General features: G+C 36.1%; 1 protein-coding gene across 1 annotated transcript in view; it reads right to left on the reverse strand.

The window, feature by feature from the left end:
- The window catches only part of DPYD (dihydropyrimidine dehydrogenase), a 318,162-nt gene that overhangs the window by 79,812 nt on the left and 215,358 nt on the right, over positions 1–22,992 (reverse strand). The window contains exons 16-18 of the mRNA XM_065742081.1: positions 21,700–21,783; positions 6,302–6,422; positions 5,301–5,420 (exon numbers count right to left, since the gene is read on the reverse strand). Coding sequence (XP_065598153.1) covers positions 5,301–5,420; positions 6,302–6,422; positions 21,700–21,783 — 325 coding nt within the window. The remainder of the gene's footprint in view (positions 1–5,300; positions 5,421–6,301; positions 6,423–21,699; positions 21,784–22,992) is intronic.

The following is a 22,992-nucleotide window of genomic DNA, read 5'->3' on the forward strand; positions in this document are numbered from 1 at the left end:
AAACATGCACACATGAATGTGCCATACCATATATCCATGCAAATAATGCTACAGCACATAATAACTGGACAAATCCGTAACAGCACACAGGCATGAGGTGTTTGAACTATTACTGTAAAATACTGCAACATTTTTGCAACAAAGCATTAAAAGTGTGCACAGTGAGTGCACAGCAGAGATTTTTGCTTTTAATGTAAGTTTTTTTGCTAAGTCCAGTGTACGGTTTTATAAATTTATCCCCTAAGGATTTGGCTTCCAGACAAAAACAAAGAAACAAACATATGACAAAGAAAAACAAAAAACCACGGAAATTCACACAGAAGGTCTATTTTGCTTGGAATAGGTATCCTATAGCACTGCAATGTGGTGTGTGATACAAAGCACATCTGTAATACGGAAGTATAGCATGAATGCTCATGTAAAAAGCTTTAAAAAAAAATAAAGGAAGTAAATGTTAGAAAAGCATTTAGCTGCTGACAGTATATTAACATTTCTCTGGGAAAACTGGGATCTTCACTCTAGTACCTACAAAGCACACCTTCAAAATCATTTATATTTATACCGATGAAATAATTTTTCAGAGATAGTGAACATTATTCATTGTGAGGATAAATAACAGCATTAGCTTCTTTTAAAGAAATGAATACTCTGTATCGCACGCATACAAGAACTCATGGTAGAATCTAATGTATTACATATTCTCAAGCTTGAAACATTGCTAGGTCAATTGTAAAAGCTCCTTAATGGAAATCAAATGATGTCCCTAATTCTGCAGATATGATGGTAATGCAGTCTGGGGAGCCATATCTTAATTGCAGTGTTTTTCTTTCATTCCAAGGGTTTATTTCCATAGCTATGTTTTGAAGGCTTCAACAGGACGTTTCTTTTTTTCTCAGCTAGGTGTACTTCCTGGAAATCTATAAAAAATGGATGAACACCAGGCCACTTTAACAGCTATGTCCCCTCTTGTAACGGGGCCACAGAAATGAGAAGGGCTACTGTAGCCCTTGGGCTCAGCTGAAGCTCTATGGTGCCAATTAGAAAAGAATTTTCTTTAGAAAACACAAATTTGTCAAAATTACAGTGATTTTTTCCCCTGCAAAGATTTTCTGGAACCAGAAGAGAGGAAGAAAGTGCAGAAAAACACAAGAGATTTCACCTTGTTCAATAGTCAGAGGATAAACCTTGAGTCCCAGGGACTCAGGAGGGACTCCCATCAGGGATTTAAAACTCGGTCTCCCAAATCACACAGTCATACAGGTCAGCAGGTTCTGCTACAGATACTGTGTATCCTGTGAGAGCTGTTTCACTTTGTATTAATAATTCAATATTTGCAGGGAAGAGGGGGAGATAGAGAGAGACTAATTCTACAGTCCAGTGGCCAAATGCTCACCTGGGATACTGAAATCCTCCCTGTCAAAACCACCCAGCAAACAGCAGGGCAGGATGGAGGAAGCAGCCGTGTTTCTTGCAGTTTAGCAATTTTCAGCTGATTGAATTATATCAGAACAGGAAGGTCACTTCCTGAGCACTGGCCGGGAAGCAAACACTAATTGTGACAACTTTAAATTAATGGGGATTTTAATCAATCTCATTAAGTCTATGCATCATTGAAATACTTATATAATATTTTAGAAGTTTTTTAAAACATATAAATGAATCTTTTCCCAAAGACATATCAGAATATATAAGCAATGCTAATCACTTTTTTTTTTTTTTTAGCTTTTATTAATATTGGACAAATAGTAAACAGTCATTTACTCATCTAAAAAGAATTCAAAAGCCAATCTCTTTCTAGGGATTCTCTATTCTAGGAACAAAAATCTTCCTGCATTGCTGCCTCACATGCAGCAGACGAGGAACGAAGAGGCCAAGGGGAAGGCATGCATGAAAAATCTTTGTTCAGTACATCACCATCTGTGAGCACATTTTTAAACAGTGGAAGGTAGGGAAGACTGCAAGTCAAAATGTCAGGCTGCTGCTAGGCAAGGGGATTAACAGATTTTCATTATTTGCACTTCTATGGAAACCTTCATCAAACTCACTAGAGTGTTACACTCACCTGGAGAGGGTAAGCCATACTATATTAGGAAATGTGTGGCCACAGTAAATTGAAGGCATTGTGAAGAACAGCTGTCCTTTAAGTGCCCAGTTTCCACAAACACCACGCAGCCCTGCTGCCAGCTTACTGAGAGTGCCATGCAGCACTGCTGGGCACCTGTTCCTCCCAGCAGCCTGCCTCAGGCTTTCAGCAGAGCCCTTTGGGCAGTGGGCAGCAGTCTCCTGCTGCAAGCTGTGCTCCTCCACTGCAGCACAGGTGGTGAGGGACAGGCACAGGTTGCCCAGAGAGATGCTGGGTGCCCTGTCCATGGAGACATTCAAATTCAGGCTGAACAGGACTCTGAGGAACCTGATGAAGCTGTCAGTGTCCCTGTTCATTGCGAGGGAGTTGAGCTAGATGGCCTTTAAAGGTCTGTTACAATTCAAATGAGTCTATGCTGGGGAGTTTCCTATGAGTTGCACATAAAGAGAGTGGGGAAACACAAGATAAGCTTCTTAAAAATAAATAAATAAATAAAATTCCAGCTTAGTCCAGCACCAAAAGTCCATCATGAGTTACTCCTCAGCAGCCAGGTGATCCCAAGGGTCACCAGCTCCAAGCTATGGTGGGTTTCCAGACCCCAATAGATTCTCTGGTGTAAGGCTGCCACCTCTTGTACCCATACCACACAGTACTGGCAGTGCTGCAGCCCCACATGTGCAGACACTTGCCTCATCAGTTCCTGTGCTGTAGGTCCCTGCCACATAGGGCTCTAGGCCAGAAGAGAATGAGAATCTGTGCAACTGGAAGAAATCCAGAAAGCAAGATACAACTCGGCTGTGCCCTGTATCTGCTCTAGATTTGCACACTGGAAAACATAAAACAGCTCTGCTTTAGAAGAATATATAGAAAATAACCCAAGCTTATCACTTTTGCAACAAGATTGACTTTCACTACAGTGACTTTCACTTAAAAATGAATTATATCTTGAGAGGAATTATTAAAAACAAACAAACACCACCAACAACAAAAGCTCATTGACTATATCAGACAATACAATGGAACAAAACAGAACAACTTCAAGCAAATGAAAATGGAAAAGCAGCTTTCATGTGAGGAGCACAAGGCACTCTGCGGGGAGCCTGCAGGCATGTAGGTGGTGTTACTGCCATTTAACTGACAGGAGAATGGCGCAGTGAAAGGTCAAGCATAGGGCTGCAGGCCACAGCCAGGGACAGAGCTCAGGTCTGTGGCCGCCTGCCCCTTGCTCTGACAAGGCCAACACTTTCCCATTTTTTGCTTTCTCATAAACATGCTAGCTCTCCTGACTTAAAATTGTTGTCCCAGTTTTGAAAATTTGTATACTGTTATACCCTGATCACTGAGCATAAAATACTGTGTTGTATGTGCATAATCTATTGTATTTCCTGGCTACGTGGCTTTCTTTTGCACAATGAGTTGTGGGATTTGAACCTACTCATGTCAATTACCAGCAAAAAACCTTTATTTATTTGTCCATGACGATATCCACTTTCAGAACAGCACTTCCAGTGTTTTCATATTTTTAAAACATACATCAGATTTGCATCATAGGTAATAGTGCATTCCAAAAAGACATCTTCTATTTCCTTTGATGTGCAAAACTTCAGGAATAAAAATACATTTCTATACTTATGTACAAGTACCCACACATTATATAAATAAAAGAAATGAAGAACTTTTCCTTGAGTCCCATTTATAAAAGAATTACAAAGCACGGAAATGCTGAGCATCCAGGTAATACTGTAATTTACACTACATGCATGTTTTAAATTTGTGACATGAGACACACTTTTCATAATGCAGTCATCTTATAGATTTTATTAGACAGACTTACGGTAGGAAGGATAATTCAGAAACTGCAACTTAAATGAGAAAATGTGAATGGTCTTAGTTACATAAAATACTACTGCAATAGTTCTTTTATTAATTTTTAATGCACAGCACCCACTGTGACCTCCTTTATTCTTTTCCTGTCAACATGGCAGGCTGGAGAAATTGAAATGGGCTGTAGCCGTTCTCTTCTTGTTCCCCTTTTCCTCCCATTTTGCATAATATTAAAACTATAACATCTTATTGGACTGTCACTGTGAAATAATCATTATGCAATAGGCATAAGATTTTTTTTCTGATTGTTATCTCTTTCTTGTCTTTTAGTGTTCTCTAAAAAATTCCAAATTCCATGCAGTTATCTAAGGCAATAAAGCAATTTTCCAGTGAATATACTTGTCTGAATAAAAGTTTGTTTAAAAGATGTCTTCTGCAGCATTCTTTATGGTTCTCTAAGGATAACAACAGTTGCATAAAATAAAGCTTCTTTTTTTTTTTTTTTTGCCTGTCCAGGTTTCTCTGATTATGTTTTTGGGGTGCAGTGAGAGGCGGGTCTGATAAAACAGTGTTTGTCAAACATGAGGACACTATTACTTTATGTTACATTTATTTACTGCCACCGCTATCACCAAGGAGACTAATCTCCATACCAGTAAAGTCAAGAAGCTCACAGTATTGTCTTTGCAGGGCCAAGTTCATGTTGTCACAGCAACAGAGTGCACAGGGTCAATAGATTAATTCATTAGTGTGCACAGGCACTGAACTGGAGTATAAAAGTTTTGCTGCTGGTTTTAAAATTAAACTGTGAAGCAGGACTTGGAAATACAATCTATATAAGATATGCATATATATCTCAAGGAATAAACTATGAAAAAAAAACCACAAAAAAAACATATTTACCTAATACAATATATCATTTTTTTCCCACAGTAGGAAGAAGATGAAATAATCCACTTTGAAGAGGTGCATTCAGCAGGAAGGCAAGAGGAAAAGCCAGAGTTCGGGCTATGAAATATACACTGCATTTGGATTGTTGATATTTCCCCTACAATGCCCTTTCATTAGCCTCTGTCTAACGTGGGGCCTGACAATTGTGACAGAATGAAAAATTTGAGGAAAAGCAAGGGTCACAAGAGAAGAGATTTTGCTCCCTCTGTAGTGACCCTATCACAGTATTCTGATGCAGCACTTTACCATTAAGGAAAGGGCAACACAAGAGCCTTCACACTTAATCTGTTCCATCTGTCATGACTATTAGAAACATTGACCAGCAGTGAGCTTTAAGGACTCGGTGCAACTGCAGACATGATATTCTAGCCCAGTACAAGGACCTCCCGATGTTCTGAAAGCCTCCAAGGAAGCAGTAAGCATCAAAAAGGGCAACACCTACCTGACACGCCACCATATGTGGTCCTCAGTCCTGCACCAACTGCTGGCCAAGGTGTTCCGTCTGCTTTCAGTCCCATCAGTCCTGATACCGTGTTGGTGGCTGTAACACCATCTGCGCCACCTGTGAAAGAAAAGGTCAGTCACTTTTTGTTAAATAATGTGTATAAGAACAAGAGTGGAAAAAAAAATACAACAGAAAAGCTGTGAAACCGTGAAATAACTAGAATTTCAAATAAACAGCTGAAGACAGAAGCAACAAACTGTGAGGGGATATGCAGAAGGGTCCCTTAAAACCAGTCCAGGGCTGATAAATTTAACGTTTGCTTTAAGGCGGACTAAAAGTTGAAAGAGGAGTAAAGGTTACAAGACAGCACCTAGGAAATAGGGGTAGACAGGTAGATCTCTACCACTCAGCTGTGTCAGACAGAATCTACTACAATGGATGTTTGACACTGGAAGAAACCCCAGCACTGGGGTCACACCCTCCAAGCTGCAATTCTGCCCTGACACAGGCAGCCCTTATTCTATCTTCCCACTGTAATACTCAACAAAGAAATGATGACCACATTTCTAAGCGATGGATTAATAGACCTATTTTAAATTAAATTCCTAGCCTGCTGTATTTTAAACTGTAAAGAAGAAAACATTTATATACACCTTCAAATGCTGTTTTTCTCAGGAAACTCTATTTTTACTACTAAACATAGGAATAAGGGAAGATTCAATGATGTGGTAACACATAAACATGATAGAAATATGAGCAAATAGAATTACATGATTTATGTTAATCTGATATAATTCTCTTTATATATTGTTATATTCTAGAATAAAATACGGACAAAAGTAAGAAACATTTGGTCCCTGTATTTATATGAACATTAAATAAATTGTTTTCATATTTAATTCAGTTATTATTTGTTATTATTTCTGCAAGTCGTCCATGTCTCCTCCACGACCAGCAAATTAGTAAATCTGCACAGCTTGTGCAGTGGAGTCAGTTACCTTCCTGCGCAGCCATCGCAATATTCACAATATCAGTGACATTTGGGGTCAGCTTGGCAAAGAAAGGAATCTGAACAGCTTGTCTAACCCAGCGACAGATGTTCCGTACCAGCTCTGGATCCTGTTCAAATAGGTCAGATAAATATAGAACATAATTAAAAGTAATATGAACAAAAGGTATATCAAGGCAATAGAAAATTCTGTTATAAGAGGCTATACTGTGATTTTCTGAGATTATGCACGGGGACCAAACCTCATCTCACTGGTAAGCTTATTTAAGACACAACCAGTAACCGCATATCCATTACAGGAACATTAGCTCATGAAAAAAAAAAAACAACAAAATTTGCTTTCTTTCAAAAGACAATGACATGACAAAATTTTCTCTTTCAAGAGATTGGAGAAAACATTTTTGGGTGAGAGTTTCTTTACCCATTTATTTAAAAAATTACTATTAAATTTTAATGATTTCCTCTACATAAGGTGCAAAACAGTGGCGATTCTGTGATTCTGGCGTATACCAATTGTTCTCCAATATAGCTGGATACAGCTATACAGTGTTATATTGTTACAGTTACAGTGTTATTATACAGTGTGTGTTCATAGTTGTTTTCTTTGTTTTTTGTTTTCTTTACTCATTATGTTTTTCAACAAATATCTTAAAATTGGCAGCACTAAAGCATGTAGAAAATGATGCATTTCAAGAAAAAGAAGTGATACAAGATTTACTACAAGAATAACCTGTGGGTAGGTTAATTGATACTGCAGCAATTATTTACATTTACTAAATCTTTATCACTCTCCCAGATAATTAAGTTTGTCATAAAAGAAAAATTCTCTCCCATTTGGATACTGCAAAAATTCAGAAATGTGCATTGTAATGAAAGTGGGATAAGCCCAAATGAAGTTTAGCTTAAAACAATCCAGTGGACACCAAGAATCTTTTCAGTTTAGCAAACACAGAAAATGTTCCCTTGCTGTTCTTGTTGTTCTCCAACAACAATTAAACGCAAACATAAAAAATAAAGGCTGTGTTCCTAGAGAATACAGTGTGCTTGACAAATAGTAAAATCTCGAGACTTAGCTGTGCCATTTCAATAAAAATGGTCATCTCCCTGCCCATGAGCTTCCATGAAATATGTATGAACATTGCATTGGCAGTATAAAAGTAGCTGCATCTTTGACTTTCATTTCTGTTTTAAATTTCCTTGAGGCCCAATACAGAAATGAGAGAATCACTAGAAGATATGAATTGTATACTCTTTATGTTAATTATTCTCCTCAGAAAACCTCACAATAATGTCAGTACATAACTCATTGTGGTGACTTCGTAGTGGTTGTAGTGCCATCAAATAAAATCTTACTCCAACACACATTAGCACTTTAAAATTACTGTTATTTTAATCTGCATTCAATAATAACTCATTAGCAGGCCTCTTTAGTTCATGTTAGCCCATTCTCCAGCCTATCTAAGATAGTTTAGCCTGTCCATAGGAGCTTATCTTTGGACAGAGAATGATTTGTGGAGTTCACATTAGAAGACAACTTTTAAGAAAGATTTAAGTGATCAGAAAGAGAGGTTTTACTTCTAAGTTCAATCATTGACTAAAAATTTATCCTAAGTAAAGATTTTAACTTTTCTGGGAATTTTTATTTTTATCATATTCAATACAGTTTTAAATTTGGGTGCAAAATTAACAAGGTAAGTAACCTGGTACCAAATTCTAGTTTTAAAGCAGTTATGTACAGACTTAAATTTACTTGCATATTTTGCTGATTCAGACCAATTTACAAAGTCTGCTTATTCATTCTTAGCAGAGACTGGATTTATAAAACATTCAAAGGATGAGAATGTAACTTGTAAGGAAATGGACCCTGAAGCACATAAATTAGGTTACAAAAATCTCTCCTAAAGATACTTATGCCACTGCTAATACAATATAAATACCTATAAATACCTTTTTATTATTATTTTTTTACTCCAACTTATGACAATTCCTGCAACTTTTATCATGATAAAAGTGATTCATGAAGCCTGCAAAATTAAGAATCATTTTCTAAATGGCTTGATTCATAAAATCAGCTGTATGTACAGCTATTAGTTGTAAAAACAAATGGGCATTTGTTTTTACTTTTGCAAAATCAGCAATATGAACTAAAATATTATTCTGCTTAATCTAGTACATTTTTTAATGCTTCTATTACACATACTTAGTTTTTTAAGTTCCGTTATTAATGATGATACAGTGCAATTGATTTAGAATCTGTACCATGATTTCGCTGCTTCTGTAAATCCAGAAGAATGAACAAATGCTCCAATGGACTTTAACATCCATTGGCACCACCCCTGATTTACCTGCTGTACCTTTTTTTTGTTTGTTTTTAATCTAAATCAAAGCTTAGTGAAGTTACTGTCAGTTAAGATATAATATTGATTCATGAACTGTATCTACAGGAATCCATTGGCAATTTAATGTCATATAAAGTCTCTTCTGGTATGAGATGAACATCAGTGTGTTTTCTGTCTTCCTGTTCTTAATCAAATATTACTTGTTTATTCCAAAGGCACAGGAGATTTTAATGTTACAGAGGTTGTCTTTTTACTTCCCCAAACAGCAGTAGAGAATCATTTTTCCTGAATATTCATTATAGCCTTGGGCTAAATGGAGCTTTTAATCCTAACTACTCACTGCCAATGGGTAGATATACTAGAGGAAAAACAACTATTCCCCTTTTTTTTCTAAATGATCACATGATAACTTTAACTACAACTATATGTATAAGAATAAGTACTCAGAAATTAAAGCAGCAAGTTGTCTTCTGATTACATTTGGCATTGGTAATGAGATGAATCCCACATCCTATTGTCCCTAAGGCAGATACATCCTGCATGTTTAATGAGGACTGTGAAAATGCTAGGCAGACGGTATGTAACCCCACCCCCCCCCATGTATTTCATGGAAATAAATGAAACCATGAAGAGATTACCACATAAATGTCTGGCTGTACACTTTGGAAGTACTGGCAGCATTTGTTACTACTTGTCTTTCAGCCCTTGCAGGGCCCTCGTTTTTGCACTAAACTATTACTGCACAATCTTTATACTGTATATCCAAAACACCTCTCTGAAGTAGGGAAATACTCTTACATCTGCTCAACAAATGGAGGGGAAAGAGTCAGAAGGGCTGAGATGCAGCTCCTCAGGCCCACCTTGTTTTGGTGATCAGCTTTCACTAAGTCACTTGCATAATGAGCTGAGAAAGTTTGTCTGGTAGATAGTTCTGTTTGGGTCTTAAACCATGATATACTTCCACATTAACACAAAATAAATAAATTAAATAAAATTAGCAATTTTGAGTTCAATCAGTATTTGAGTAATGCAACAGATTAAAATACAACTACTTTAGGGTGGTGAGCATAATTTTCTTAACTATGCAAAAAATTCTTGGGATGCCTGTATGTGTATGTGCATATACGTATGTACATATAAAGAATACTAATTTCAGACAGAAATACGTTATAAAAATTAACCTGTTACTGATTTCTCCCTGAGAACATCAAAAGGAAGTTTATACTCAGAAGAGAACATTAGTTGATCTTGCCTATTTAACGCTACAGAAAATGAACCACATCATGCAATCTTCAGTCCAGCCTTAACTATTATGATGGTGGCAGTTTTATGTCAATGCAATCAGGGCATTTGCAGTTATGGAAAGTATGAAAACGTCTTCTCAGTCAGAATCCTGATTTTATACCTATATGAAGGTTTTCTTACACCAGACTACTGATGTTATCATTAGAAATCATGCTGATGATTTGTACAAGATCATTATCCTGACTGTGAAGGTGGGAAGTTCTAGATGGCACAGAGAACGTGCAAGATATATTAGGACTTTACAAGTAATGACCCTATATCTCATCTATCACTGACTCCAATGACTTAACCAACTTTCAGAAATTAAATTCTATTTAATTCAACCATAAGTCTTATACTCTTCAAACACCTCAAGTCTATGATAGCCACAAAATTCTTCTCATACATATATCTTGCCAATGAGTTTCATGGATAAATCATGCATAATGTGAAGAAAATTGCAATTTGAAATACTAATTCTAAATTACAGAGAATTCATCTTGCCTTTGAATTAATTTAACTTACAAAAAGTTTATATGGTTTTCCTTTATGTGGTTGATAGGCAAGTGAGGTGGCAAGTATCCCTCAGCAGTGCACTCTTCTGGTGACAGACAATCATTTTGTACTGGTCGTTCAGAAAAAAAATCTTGTAGTCCTCATACATCTATTTTCACTGGAGGAGACTTTTATGATGTGAGAAAATATTCTACACTCATAAGCCACGGTAGATACATTTTCCAAAACAGTATGGATTGATTGCTATAGGACATGGACAGGGGGCTTTTATGTTTAAGAATGATGTTGACTACGAAAAATCTTTGAGTAAGAATTTGCAAGATTGGGCATTTAAATTCTAGTCATGTAAAATTCTCACCTTACTGTTTCCTTCAATACTAGCCCACCAAGGATGGGTTAAACCTGTTCTCAACTTGAGTTTTGTTTGAGAGTCTACCAGGTCTCGCATATCCTCTCTGAAGAAGGAAGAAAAGACTCCTTCACCATCTGCAGCCCAAAGTGTAGATTTTCTTCCAGGCCATGCTATACTTTTCTTGTTAACATTATAGCAGCACTACCTGCCACAATCTGCAGTGTGAGCAGGTGTCAGTGAGACACATTTGGAGCAGCTTTAATGAGGGAGTAATGACAATTTCTATAGATTTCTTACCCATTCAATTCACTCCATCAGCTAAAGGTATAGATTTGGAGACGCAGCTTTTATAGAGATCCCATATATGTCCCTAGGTCTTGATAACCTAATATGCCTTTTCTGCCTATCATATATTTATTTTCCAGATCAAACACGGAGCTAGAAAACCGTTAGGAAATCAAAATTAAATACATATACATATATGTATGCATATATACCTTTATAATATTATATATATATATATAATATATATATATATATATATATATATAAACACTCTTCATTCTGAAGAATTACTCTTCTCCATTCTTTCAAATATGAAGGAAAAATTAAAGTGTGGGAATTTCAGCTTAAAGCACTGCAAGTCAGTGCCTTTAACATCCACCTGTTTCCTATATTATTATCATTCTTCTACACATTATGTGGAGCAAAGATTTCTCCTTTCTTCTATGAGAATCCAACACTGTCTTCATAGAATTGCCTTAAATTCAGTTCTTAAAGTGAAAAACTTAAAACATTTCCTCATTTCTCAGGAAATCTGACAGCTTTTGGTCAACATCTATTGGCCACAGCTGTCAAAAAGAAAAAAATGAGGCAGTTTAACTCAAAGCAGGAAAAACAGTTTTCACAGTTCTATGTGAAGATACATAAATGATGAATGCTCCATAAATAATGTCTCTCATTTTGTTATATTGGCCCAAGACATCAGCAGCAAATATTGGTGTTATGCCAGTAGAGGTCAAACCTTTGTACTTATACTGCATTAGGTTTTGTTTCCATTTTGTTGCATCCGTTGTAGTTTCCAAGAAATAAATAGAAGGCATCACTTTCGGAGCAACTTTCCTGTGTGTATGAATATATATATACACATTGATATACATAAATATACACATTTGGAGGAATAATTTCCAAAAAAAACCCAAACCAAAAACCAATGATGAATATGAGATTCATCAATGTCATCATTAATCACAGTCATCATTTCAGAGCAATAATATGTACCATGACTACTGTTTACTGCTTTAATTCACTAATATACCATTCTATTTTAAAATGCTCTTTTTCTTTAAGAAATATTCTAAGAGAAGTGTACTAGGTAAATGTATGCATTTATATTTTTTTTCCACAGAGTAATTGTTCTTTTTACAATTTCAATAAAGCCAACGTACCTGTTGTTTTTTTAAACTGAAGAGCTATCATGTGGCTTCTATGAATAAACTTTTAATGCTAATGAAATAAGCATATCTTTGCTTAGAAAATACTCTAGGACTAAAGACTAGCTTAGGAAATAATCTTTAGTTTTCCCAGCTTACATTCTCTTTTTGTTACAAGAATTTCATTTAAGCAAAAACATTTGGAGACCACATACAGACCGTTTGTGTTTACATTTATTACTACTTATTTTTATAGTTTAAATTTCAATTCATTTGTATTACTTATTACATATTTTATCTATCTTTGTATATTACATATATAAATGGTAAAGCCTCTTAATTTACATCTGCTTTTGACCATGTACAATTAAAAACAACAATCTCATGACTTTGTTCAAAAATGTTTTGTTTCCTATTTTGTATTTTATGAACTGAACATGTTCTTCCTCTTACCTTCGTTCTTACATGCTAGGACTTCATTACTTTGAAGTTGGGCTGCAAGCATGGTGTTGTGATTTGAGCAGTAACTCTTCAGATCATTCACTACAAGTTCCACTCAAAGGAGCCTAATGGAGATCCTCCTTTTCTTTTCCAGTCATACCATTGTTAAATCAAGTCACTCAAGATTAGGTCCAGGATTTGGTCATGGTGAGCAAAGAGGACAGAGCTCTGAAGCCAAGTCTATGCTAGCCAATACAGCAGCAGGTATTAAGATAAGCCTGTGTGAAACACTACTGTATTTCTCAATTAAGCTACTTCAAAAATTTTAAAGAACTTATGTGCAAGTAAAAAAAAAAACAACAAAAAAAACCCAAAAAAACTAGTTCACCAAATTAATCTTAAAAGGCTAATAAAATATTTCCATATAATCTGAATTTCAAAACAACCTTCAATTTCAGCAGATTTCCATCCTGCTCTTTCTTGCTTTCATTTGGTGTCACAGTCACTATTAGGTGGTTCTCCAGCTCTTCAATTAGAAGGTTTGGAAGATTTTAAAAGCATAGAAGCAGCCTTTGTTCACCTCTCTCTAACCCAAAAGAAGAAAATATGTACAGTATATTGCTACAGAATTTCCTTATTTCAGTACACTGCAAGATATATATAAATGAACAATGCTTAACAGTATGTTAAGGAAAAACACTCCAAATCCACCCACAGAAAACTGTACTGATAATTATTTAACGTATCTCATCTAATAGCATCCAGTATTAACATGGATCACTATCCAGACTCAAGAATACATTTATCAAAGGGCTGTGTGGGAGATCCACTCTGGATTCCTTATTAACAGCATGGTACTCCTACACTTCTTTCATAATGTAGTACTTAAGGACTGTGAAGATAAGCAACATGAAGACAAGGTCAAAAATGAGCTGGAAATTTTTGATTGACCGATACACAAAAGTACAAAACATAGATTTGTACTGGGGGTAGAGAAAGGATAAGAGGGATGTCAAGATCAAGCACAAGTGAGACTTGAAAGGTTTGTGGCTGTCTCTATTTAGTCAGCTTTGCAATTATTCCCTTTTTCTGATCACATAAAAGCTTTTTGTTTTCTCCCCACCACGAAGAGATAGACAACTGAATTTATTTTCAAAACTGAGTTTTATCTCTAAGTGAATGGTTGATCTATTATGCTTTTCTTCATTCTAAATTTCTTACTTTTTTTTTTTACATTAAAAAACCCTTAAAAACAGAAGAAACAACACTGTTAGAAAAATTTCTACTTTTAAAATGAACTACAAGGCTTAAAAAATGTTATAGGTATATCTAATTGAGATAGGTCAGCTAAAACTGTAGGAATCACTACAGCTATTGATTTTAATGTAACATAACAGGATTCAGACATAACCATTATTTTTTTTCGTTGTCAGAATAGAGGTTAATAATTGTTGGCTTGAAAGTGTGAAACACAGAGTGCCAATTCAAATCAGTAAATGATTTTGTTCCGATACCAACTGGGTGTAAACCTGCAATGAAATATGTGGAACAGCGTATTTACCTTTCATAAGCATTTTAGAAATTCCTACCAGGAAGAATTATTTATCAACATTGGTGGTATATTTAAAATGTTGACTAATATGCATACATGCTTTTATACCCTTGACAAAACAAGGTATTTTATCCTGGTAGTTTCCATCAACTAAACATTGTTTCTCATATCACTGCAATAAGCAGTATGCAGAATGATTTAACAGTATTTCAGATCTTTAGTTCATGCAGAGTTTACCTCCTAGAAAGTTTGATAAGGTTTACACACACAAAACAAAACAAACAAACAATCAAACAAAAACAAAAATGAAAACTAAAGGGAAGTGTATAGCTTGAATATATGAGTGTTGCATCCACAACAAGCTTTTGCTTGTGGTCAAGTAGGTAAGCTCATGGTCTCTTTTCTATAACAAAGAGGCAGACAGTACGGGAAACTTGAAAAGGAAAAAAAAAAAACAAACCCAAACCCTAGGGATTTAAAAACCTATATTCTGAGGATTTAAAATAATAACTCTGTTTTAAAATAATAGTCATACAGGCCTTGATTCACATTTGATCTACTGTAAATAGCAAGCCTTCTAGTGCATTAACTAACTTTACTAGGAGGTGAGGCAAAATTTTTCAAATATGAATCTAATCCTAAAAATCTTCCTTGGGGAAGGCAGGGAAGAGACTTTGTTAATTACCTTTATCAAATGGTAGCATAAAACTTCAAGTATAGAAAGAAAAAGCTATTAACACACACAATGTAGTTAACTTTTATCATGCACCAAGATGAACAATCTGAAATTGCTTTGTTTTACTTGCACACAGATACATGCTGCTGATTTTTTTCTTAAATCCTGTTTACTGGACGTGAGGGGTAGAAACAAACGCAAAAAAAAAGCAAAATGCAAAAAAAAAGTGTTATGCAAGGATCAGTAAAAACACAAACCTTTAACGGTTGTAAACCACAGAAATATACTTGCCTGAATTTTCTACATATCCCTTTTCTGAAAGTTTCTCAGTGCATTAAAACACTACTGCACAAATAAGTACAGGTTGCCATTTGCTTTTTATGAAAATCATGCTTTTTCTTCTTTCTGGAAAGCACCAACTATATATTCTGTCATAGTTAGGCCACTGAAGTCCCACTAAAACAGCCTAAATCTTTTTGATTTCTTTTTAAAACAGCAGTAGTTCACTTGTATTTTGGAGGACCTGACCTTCTTTGTGACATCTGTCATCCATAATGTTAACTTCAGCTGAAATTTTTCCATCACAGTGAGACTGAAAATAAGGTTATCCCCAATTTACTTCATATCTTCATGAATTTCAAGGAAATAATTTTTGCATTTTCTAAGAAAACTGATTCTGTAGAGAATGCTTCCCATACACAAACAAAAATCACTGCTCATAAAAAACATTTAAATTTTTTTAACACCGGCACCATGTCTTTAAAAAGTTGTGATAAGATAATAGTACTGTTAACATTTCTGTTCCTAATCCCATTTTTATTTTCTATTTTGTGTTTGATAAATTCAATTAAATTTTTTTCAAAGTAATAGCTATAGATCAGATGTTGTCAAACTGCAATGTGAAATTACAGAATAGTGTAGTGAAGTTATTAAACTATGCATCTTAATGCATTTCTTCTCAAGTGTATGAAAAACAGAATTATTAAGACAAAATAGCAATTAACAGTTGTAATTCATTATTAAGCATTGTCTCCTTTTATGTGCTGCAAAAAGCAGAACTCACGAGCACTAAAAGTACACATGGAACTGAAGACACGGAAGAAATCCATTTAAACTGCACCATTTCATCATTCCTGGATCCCATGAGGCCAATGGAAGGGAATGGAAGGCAGGACCCAAGGGAGGTTTGCTGAGCTCATCTACCAGCAATGACCACACAGTCAGGAAGCTCTTTCTCTTGAGAATCAGCCCACAAAACACACCTTCTAGCTTGACAAAAATGCACAGATTGTGGTCTGCATGGCGGCCCTTTGCTCTCTGGACAGTGTGCATGGCTTGTGAACAGCTCAGGGAGAAGCAGCACATGACATCACCTCTACCTTCAGTGACAAATGAGCAGCATCATCAGCACCTCAGCTACAGAATCCCTGCGTCTGAAGAGACTGCACCCAGGGAACTCACCTCCTGCGTCTGACTAAGCTTTCCCATGCTCATACCCATCAGTCAGGCCAGCAGACAACTTGTCTTCTCTACTCACAGAATCACAGAATTGTAGGGGTTGGATGGGACCTCTAGAGATCATTCAGTCCAACTCAGCTGCCTAGTTTTATGAAACTTACAGAAATGCAGTACCTTTGAAACAGTTCCATCTCTGAGAGATTTGACTGAAACAGGTCACTTGGCTAAAACAAGTCCCAAAGCAATAGAATAGACAGAGACAGGAAGGCAGCCTTTATTCTCTTAAGATCCCACCCAAAAAGGATGAGAGCAGCCAATGCAAGAAAACAAGATGAACCCTGAAACCTCACCACAGATTTCAATAGGAACCATGGTTCAGTTATATGGGGTTTTGAGGGACAGCTACCACTGCTGTTACAGCGCAGTGCAACACCACCCTGCTGTACTTTGCATTAATTTATTGCAGTAACTGATACAAAAGAAGGGGAACTAATTCTGCCTGCAGGACTCAATGAATTATACTTAACCAGCATAATATTGTAGGGTGATACTAGAATGCCATATGAACACAGATATAATCAAATTCTGTTTGGGGCATCATTTATTTAAAATACTTCAACTCCTTGCTGGCAGAGCAACAGCGAATTATCATGCTATGCTGTGCACTTCAATTAAGAAACAGCCTCATCTTTCCTATTTCCAAGGTACAGCAGAGCAAATCTATTTGTTCCATGCAGCCAGTTTCCATCTTTCCAGAGAAACCAGGGCTTTTGTTACTTTTTGTTTTGTTTTGTTTGCTTTTTGTCTTTAACAGACTCGTCTTCTTCTGAAAGAGGCAACATGGGCTTTTATGAAACTTGCGTCCTAATTGCAGGCAATAAACATGAACACAGCAGCAAAGGCTGTAGCAAGTGGAGGTTAAGTAAAATGAAAACAAAGGTTAGAAAAGATCTACGAAGCAAGTTCATTTTACATGTGATCTGAATAGTTAAATAACCAGGATCTGGATTTCAGTACTCACAAGAGAAGTATACGTCTCCTTCAATACAAAATAGGAAAACCAAACAATCTCTCAGACCTACAGCTTTAATGCTGAGACAGGCAAAGATATTTTATATATTGAAGATTAAATGGTATGACTAATTAATGAGAAATTTTTGTCCGCCAGGATGCTATTAGCTTTTAAAATATTGCTCATAGCATAAAAAACTCTTTTCTTGTACTAAGACTAAGATCTTTGATTATGTTTTTTAAAAAACACAAAAAGATCTTGTGTGTTTTGGAAATGCAATTAATGTGTTCCTTTCAACTTGAGATCTTCATTTCGTACTGAAGATCTCACCTCAACGGACTAACATTCCCTTTATCCACTACTGGGTCGCTGTCTCTGGTATAAACAACACAAAATGTTTTGATAAAAATTTTGCATAGTGAAGCCATGGCATGAAATGACTTCTGGAGGTCAGCTAGTCCTAGCTCTGCTCTGAGTGGGAACAATGCCAACAACAGATGAGGTTAGCCACGGCTTTACCCACCTAAGCCCTGAAAACGCCAGAGATGGTGATTACACAGTCCGTATGGACAACACATGGCAGTGTTTCATTGCCTCCTTGGTGATTTTTTTCTTGATGCCCAACCAGAAAGTTTGGGGCTACAATTTGTTCCTTGCTGTATCACTCACAGTACACCTTGTCTACTTCATAACTGTATGTCTGGCAGCTTTGTTACTGCTTTTATAGTAGCTGCAGGCTGTTCTGCTCTTTTTCCCCAAGTTGTTTTTCACTCTCCGTTTGGCTACAGAGACTTACTGATATTTTCAAAGTATTTGTGCATCACTTGTCCTAGTTGATGATTCTTGTAGCAATCCATCTTGTTGATGATTCTACATATGTATACACTGAAAATACTAAACATGGGGTTTCATTCGTACAACAGAAAATAACACAAATCTTAGCAGGAATGCAAAATAAAACCCAGGTTATCAACTCAATTCTACTATTTATTCATTCTTACCAGAACAGCTGGAGGGAACAGTTGACTTTTGGACCAAAACCAAAAACTCAAGCACTGAAATTTGTAGATTTCACAGCATAGTAGTGGCCCTGAATACTTAATGCCCCTTTTTAAGGTTAGTAAAAATTTTTTTTAAAAAGTAAAGAATCTTCAGATGGGACAAAAATTACATCACAAATACAACACCTTAAGTTAGACACTGTAATGTGAGTACTGTCTTCTGAAATATTCAATTGATTTATTATTTTTATAATTTCATGCAACAATTACTTCAGTAATTAATTTATTCAGTAATAAAATTATGCTGTCATTTTTTAAACAATCTGCTGTTCACCATAATATCTTCAGGTTTACTTTTAAGCACATAAATTATTTGATGAATGGAAAATCCTTGCCATAGTGTTCTTTAGGCTAGGCTAATGATGGAAATTCTGGTACATGGTTTAACGATATCAAACTTTTATACAGTTGCAGATTATTATGAAAGAACACAAACCTTGACTTTATTATCATGAATCAACATTAGTAAATATAATTGACATTTTATATAGAACCAGTTTTAAGTAACTTATTGGCAACAATACAGATGCCTCTTAATATTACCCTCTGGCTAGCAATGCTGTTTAGGCACCGGAGTGTCTGCACTAATGACTTGGAATTAAAATCAAATAAAACCTGAGAAATTCAGTACAAAGAACAACCATCCTTAGTACCAATTCTTTTTATGTATTACTTGGATATATCTAATTTTTTTTTTTTAAGTTTACGGTGGTTACTAACAGTGAAAGTGTTTGAGAGTAGATAACAAAAAACCAAATCCAATGTGCCCAGATTTCTACATTCCCCTTAGGCACACCACAGGAATTGAAATGAGGAGAAAAAGTAGACAGTGTAATTAACCTTTCTTTTACCTTTAGGAAAAAAAAAGAAAAAAGAACATTTTGGACATTAGAACTAGTAAAAATGTACATGCATGTATTTCTGTCATCATTCTCATTTAAGTAATTTCTGTAGTTTACTGAGGATTTTAATGTATTTAGGCCTGAAAATGGACCAAACCCCTTAGATTTTCCTATGAAGATGTGAAGTAAGTTATCAAAAAAAATTAAAAGAATTTGCTTTACTGGAAATCTGCTCTATCCCTCAAAGTCTCGCACCCCAATTTCTAGATATCTCATGTTGATTGGTGAGAATATATATCTGAATATATCTGAGACCCCTGCCCTACACATTACCTATATATGATGTTTTTGACTCCAGCTCTAGGGAAAAAAATTTTAAACATGAAGCCAAAAGGCTTCCTAGCACTTTTGCATCTTATGCTCAGGTCCTCCAGGACCCCCACACTGAGTAGACCCTCAAGGGTTAGCATTCATCATTGTTTTATCTGGTCTATCCTTAGCCTTTGCTTTGATTAACTACATTTAAATTTATCTTAGCCAACTTAGAGGAAGAAACTCCACATTTGGCCCTCTAAGGATCACTTTTATTCATTTGCTTGTCTAAAGAGCTAGATTCTTTTCTAAACTCTCGTTTTTAGTAAGACAACTAAAACAGCATTAATATATTTAAGTGACATAGTATGTATTAAACATTCAAATGAATATCTATATTGTATGGGGAAGAAATATTATTATACAAACATATATGTATATATAATGTAATCTTCTTGCTTTATGGATCTGATGTACTCCAAGGAGAGCCACAAATCCACATGATAGCTCTGAATGTTCAGATTTTGCATTTCGTTCTCTGATTTTACAATAGCTGAAAGATATGTAAAAACTCATGTAGCCAGACAGTTCCCTACTGACTACATATCTAAGGAACTTCACATGCATATATTATTTCAGAAAGTGAAAGCTAGAAATAGCACATGCCAAAAGAGAAAAAAAAAAAAAAAGAAAAAAAAAAAGAAGAAGAGAAAAAAACTCCAGCATGACCACAAATATAACTTGGGAAAATAACCACTGGCTATGAAAAGCATCCAGATTACTTTCATTAAATATAATAATCTATAGCATGGAATAGATTGACATCATTTTGATCACAGAAATAATAAAAGAGTTCCATGCATTGTGCCTGACAGTACTGTTATGATAAAGCTTCAACAAAAGTGTGCCTGCAGTTGCTTTAGAATGATTACAGCTCCTACTGTCTTTTTGCTAATAATTTTACCAAGTTAATGCTTTACTTATCCAACCATACCATTCAAGTTTTATGTTTAGCTGAGTAAGTGAGGATGAATTAGGATGTCTACTAGTACAATCTAAGAGGATGAACTGAATAGTAAATGTTGATTTTAGCACATGGAATCATGATTTCCAAACTGCATTTCCCTTCTCTTTTTTTCCTTGCCTCAAAATGTAGCAAGATGGGAAATTAAGTACTCAAAATTCAAGTCAAGCCAAACAAATGCTCAAATACACAAACTTGTCTTTGTTATCTTTTGGAGTACATGCAAAGGTAAACAGACTTCAGAGTTGTGAATATTTAATGATCAAACTCTAGAAAATCTCTCCTATTAGCCTATGTGAACCAAGATTTTCAGAGAATTTCCAAGTTCACTTCTCAGCATGTTTCTGAACCAAATCAAATTTCAAACTATGGGCAAAACACGCAAACATCTGAAAAACAGAAAAAGGAAACAGAAAGGAATATGGGAATTGGCTTTTGAGCATGTTTATTTTCTTTTCATTGGCAAAACAACAGGTATGCTCCTAAATGGAATCATGGATGTACTGATAAACTCTGTGCCATGTTTCTGCATGACAGAGACATGTGATAAGGATAATCCCATCCTGAACTGTATATGTCCATCAAACCTATAGTTTACACAATGCAGGATAATAAAGGAGACAAAGTTAACTGTAGATGGCACTACCAGAATGTACACTCTGTGATTCAAGAATACAGTTAGGTTCAGAAGTGAAACGCAATAAAATGAAATGTCTGTATATCTTGTGTCCTTCGAAATAATTATTGATACAGGCAGTTTGCACCACGTTGTGATCTCAAAGATATCTACAGGGCTCTGCAATGGAACCAACAAATTCTGTCCAGGTACTTTCTGGAAATTATTTGTTTTCCTATTGTTCCCTGTCAAATACATAATGCATTTTTGTTCTGAGCAAAACTAAGCATTTTTTATATTCTCAGCTTGCTTTTTTTTTTTTCCCTCACTGCTAAATATTTAAACACATTCAACCTAAGAATCTCAAGCTAGTTAACTGCAGCTTGTGTTTTTCCGTCAAAGTGTAACTTACAATGCTCTGGTGTAGGACTGCTGAAGAGACACAGAAGAGACTGTTCTTGCAACCTACCTGCCCACATGCCAGGCCCATGCCTCTCTCCCCCATGCCATGAGGACATGACAGATTTAACTCCAGCGCATCTGCACCAGCAGCCTATGTAACATGCAAAAGGAAAAAATAAAAATTAAAATTAACTTTGCATAAAGTACTCTTTCCTGTGGCATTTACTTCTAATGTTAAACAGATTTCTTCATATGTTTGATTATTGTTCTTAAAGATAAAAAAAAAAGAGAAAGAAAGCTGTTGTTATGATAGACTGAAAAAGAAATATGCTGGTTATTATGGAGAAAATTTTCAGACATTCATGTGGCTTTCCAAAAATACAAAGGAAACTAAAGTGAAAATAATAAATGTCAATGTCACCTCCACAATAAAGAGTTGGTTCTACATAATGCTAAAAAAGAAATATTCTCACCGTGTCTTACTGCAGCAGCAAGAGCAAGGTTCTGGAGTCAGTGACGCAGGGAATGGTGGTGCTCTGAAGAGCTGGGGCCCAGGAGTAAATTTCCCTTTTCTGATTTAATGCATCTTTTTCTCTAGATTTTGTGCAGATGCCTACATGGTGCAGTACATTTTGTTATTAAATATTTTTGTTTCTGAAGTCAAGCAAGATTATTGTTAAAGGTCTGCCTGTGTGCTGACTTCTCTTACCACCTTCCATTACCCAAAATAAAGAGGAAAAAAGCTGTGGTGTACACTGGTAGCACACAAACACACTTAGCTGAATTGCATGGGCCTGAGCTGAGAAGCTCTCTCCCCTTGTCTTCTGAATAGCTGCAGCTGGCATTTTGCTTTGCATTTGCATTTTGTTGTTGCTTATCGAACTGGAGTGCCTTCTGCCTGCTGCATGGCCATGGTCTAGGAGTGGCCAGCACGAGGAGTCACAGAGGCAGCCTCCCCACAGGCCCAGCGGCAGCACGGTGACAGGACAACTGTGCGAGCAGGTCATTGTCCCCTGGATGCCGTTGAGTCGCTGGGGCTCCTGCTGGGACAGTCTCAGCATCACCTCCTCCACAGAGCCTCAAGCATGCGATGAAATACGCTGCCCTTTAGAAACTGTGCGTTGCCCAAGTAAGTGTGTTGCCTTCTGTGGAGCGGGGGGAAATGGAAGCCTTAAACAGAAAGGTATACTACGTATGGTGCATGCTACTGCACGTACTTGAATAATAATTTTTTCCTAGAAGGAGTAGCACAAGTACAAACATATGAAACTATTTGTCTTAAAACTGGAGGGCAGAAGAGCAAGTGATGCAGTGCAGCCATTCATCTCAGTCAGCTTAGAAGCACCAAGGTTCCTGTCAA

Source organism: Cyrtonyx montezumae, unplaced genomic scaffold (genome assembly GCF_038088225.1).
Source record: "Cyrtonyx montezumae isolate F1298 unplaced genomic scaffold, pur_monq_1.0 scaffold_1, whole genome shotgun sequence".
NCBI classification, from domain to species: Eukaryota; Metazoa; Chordata; class Aves; order Galliformes; family Odontophoridae; genus Cyrtonyx; species Cyrtonyx montezumae.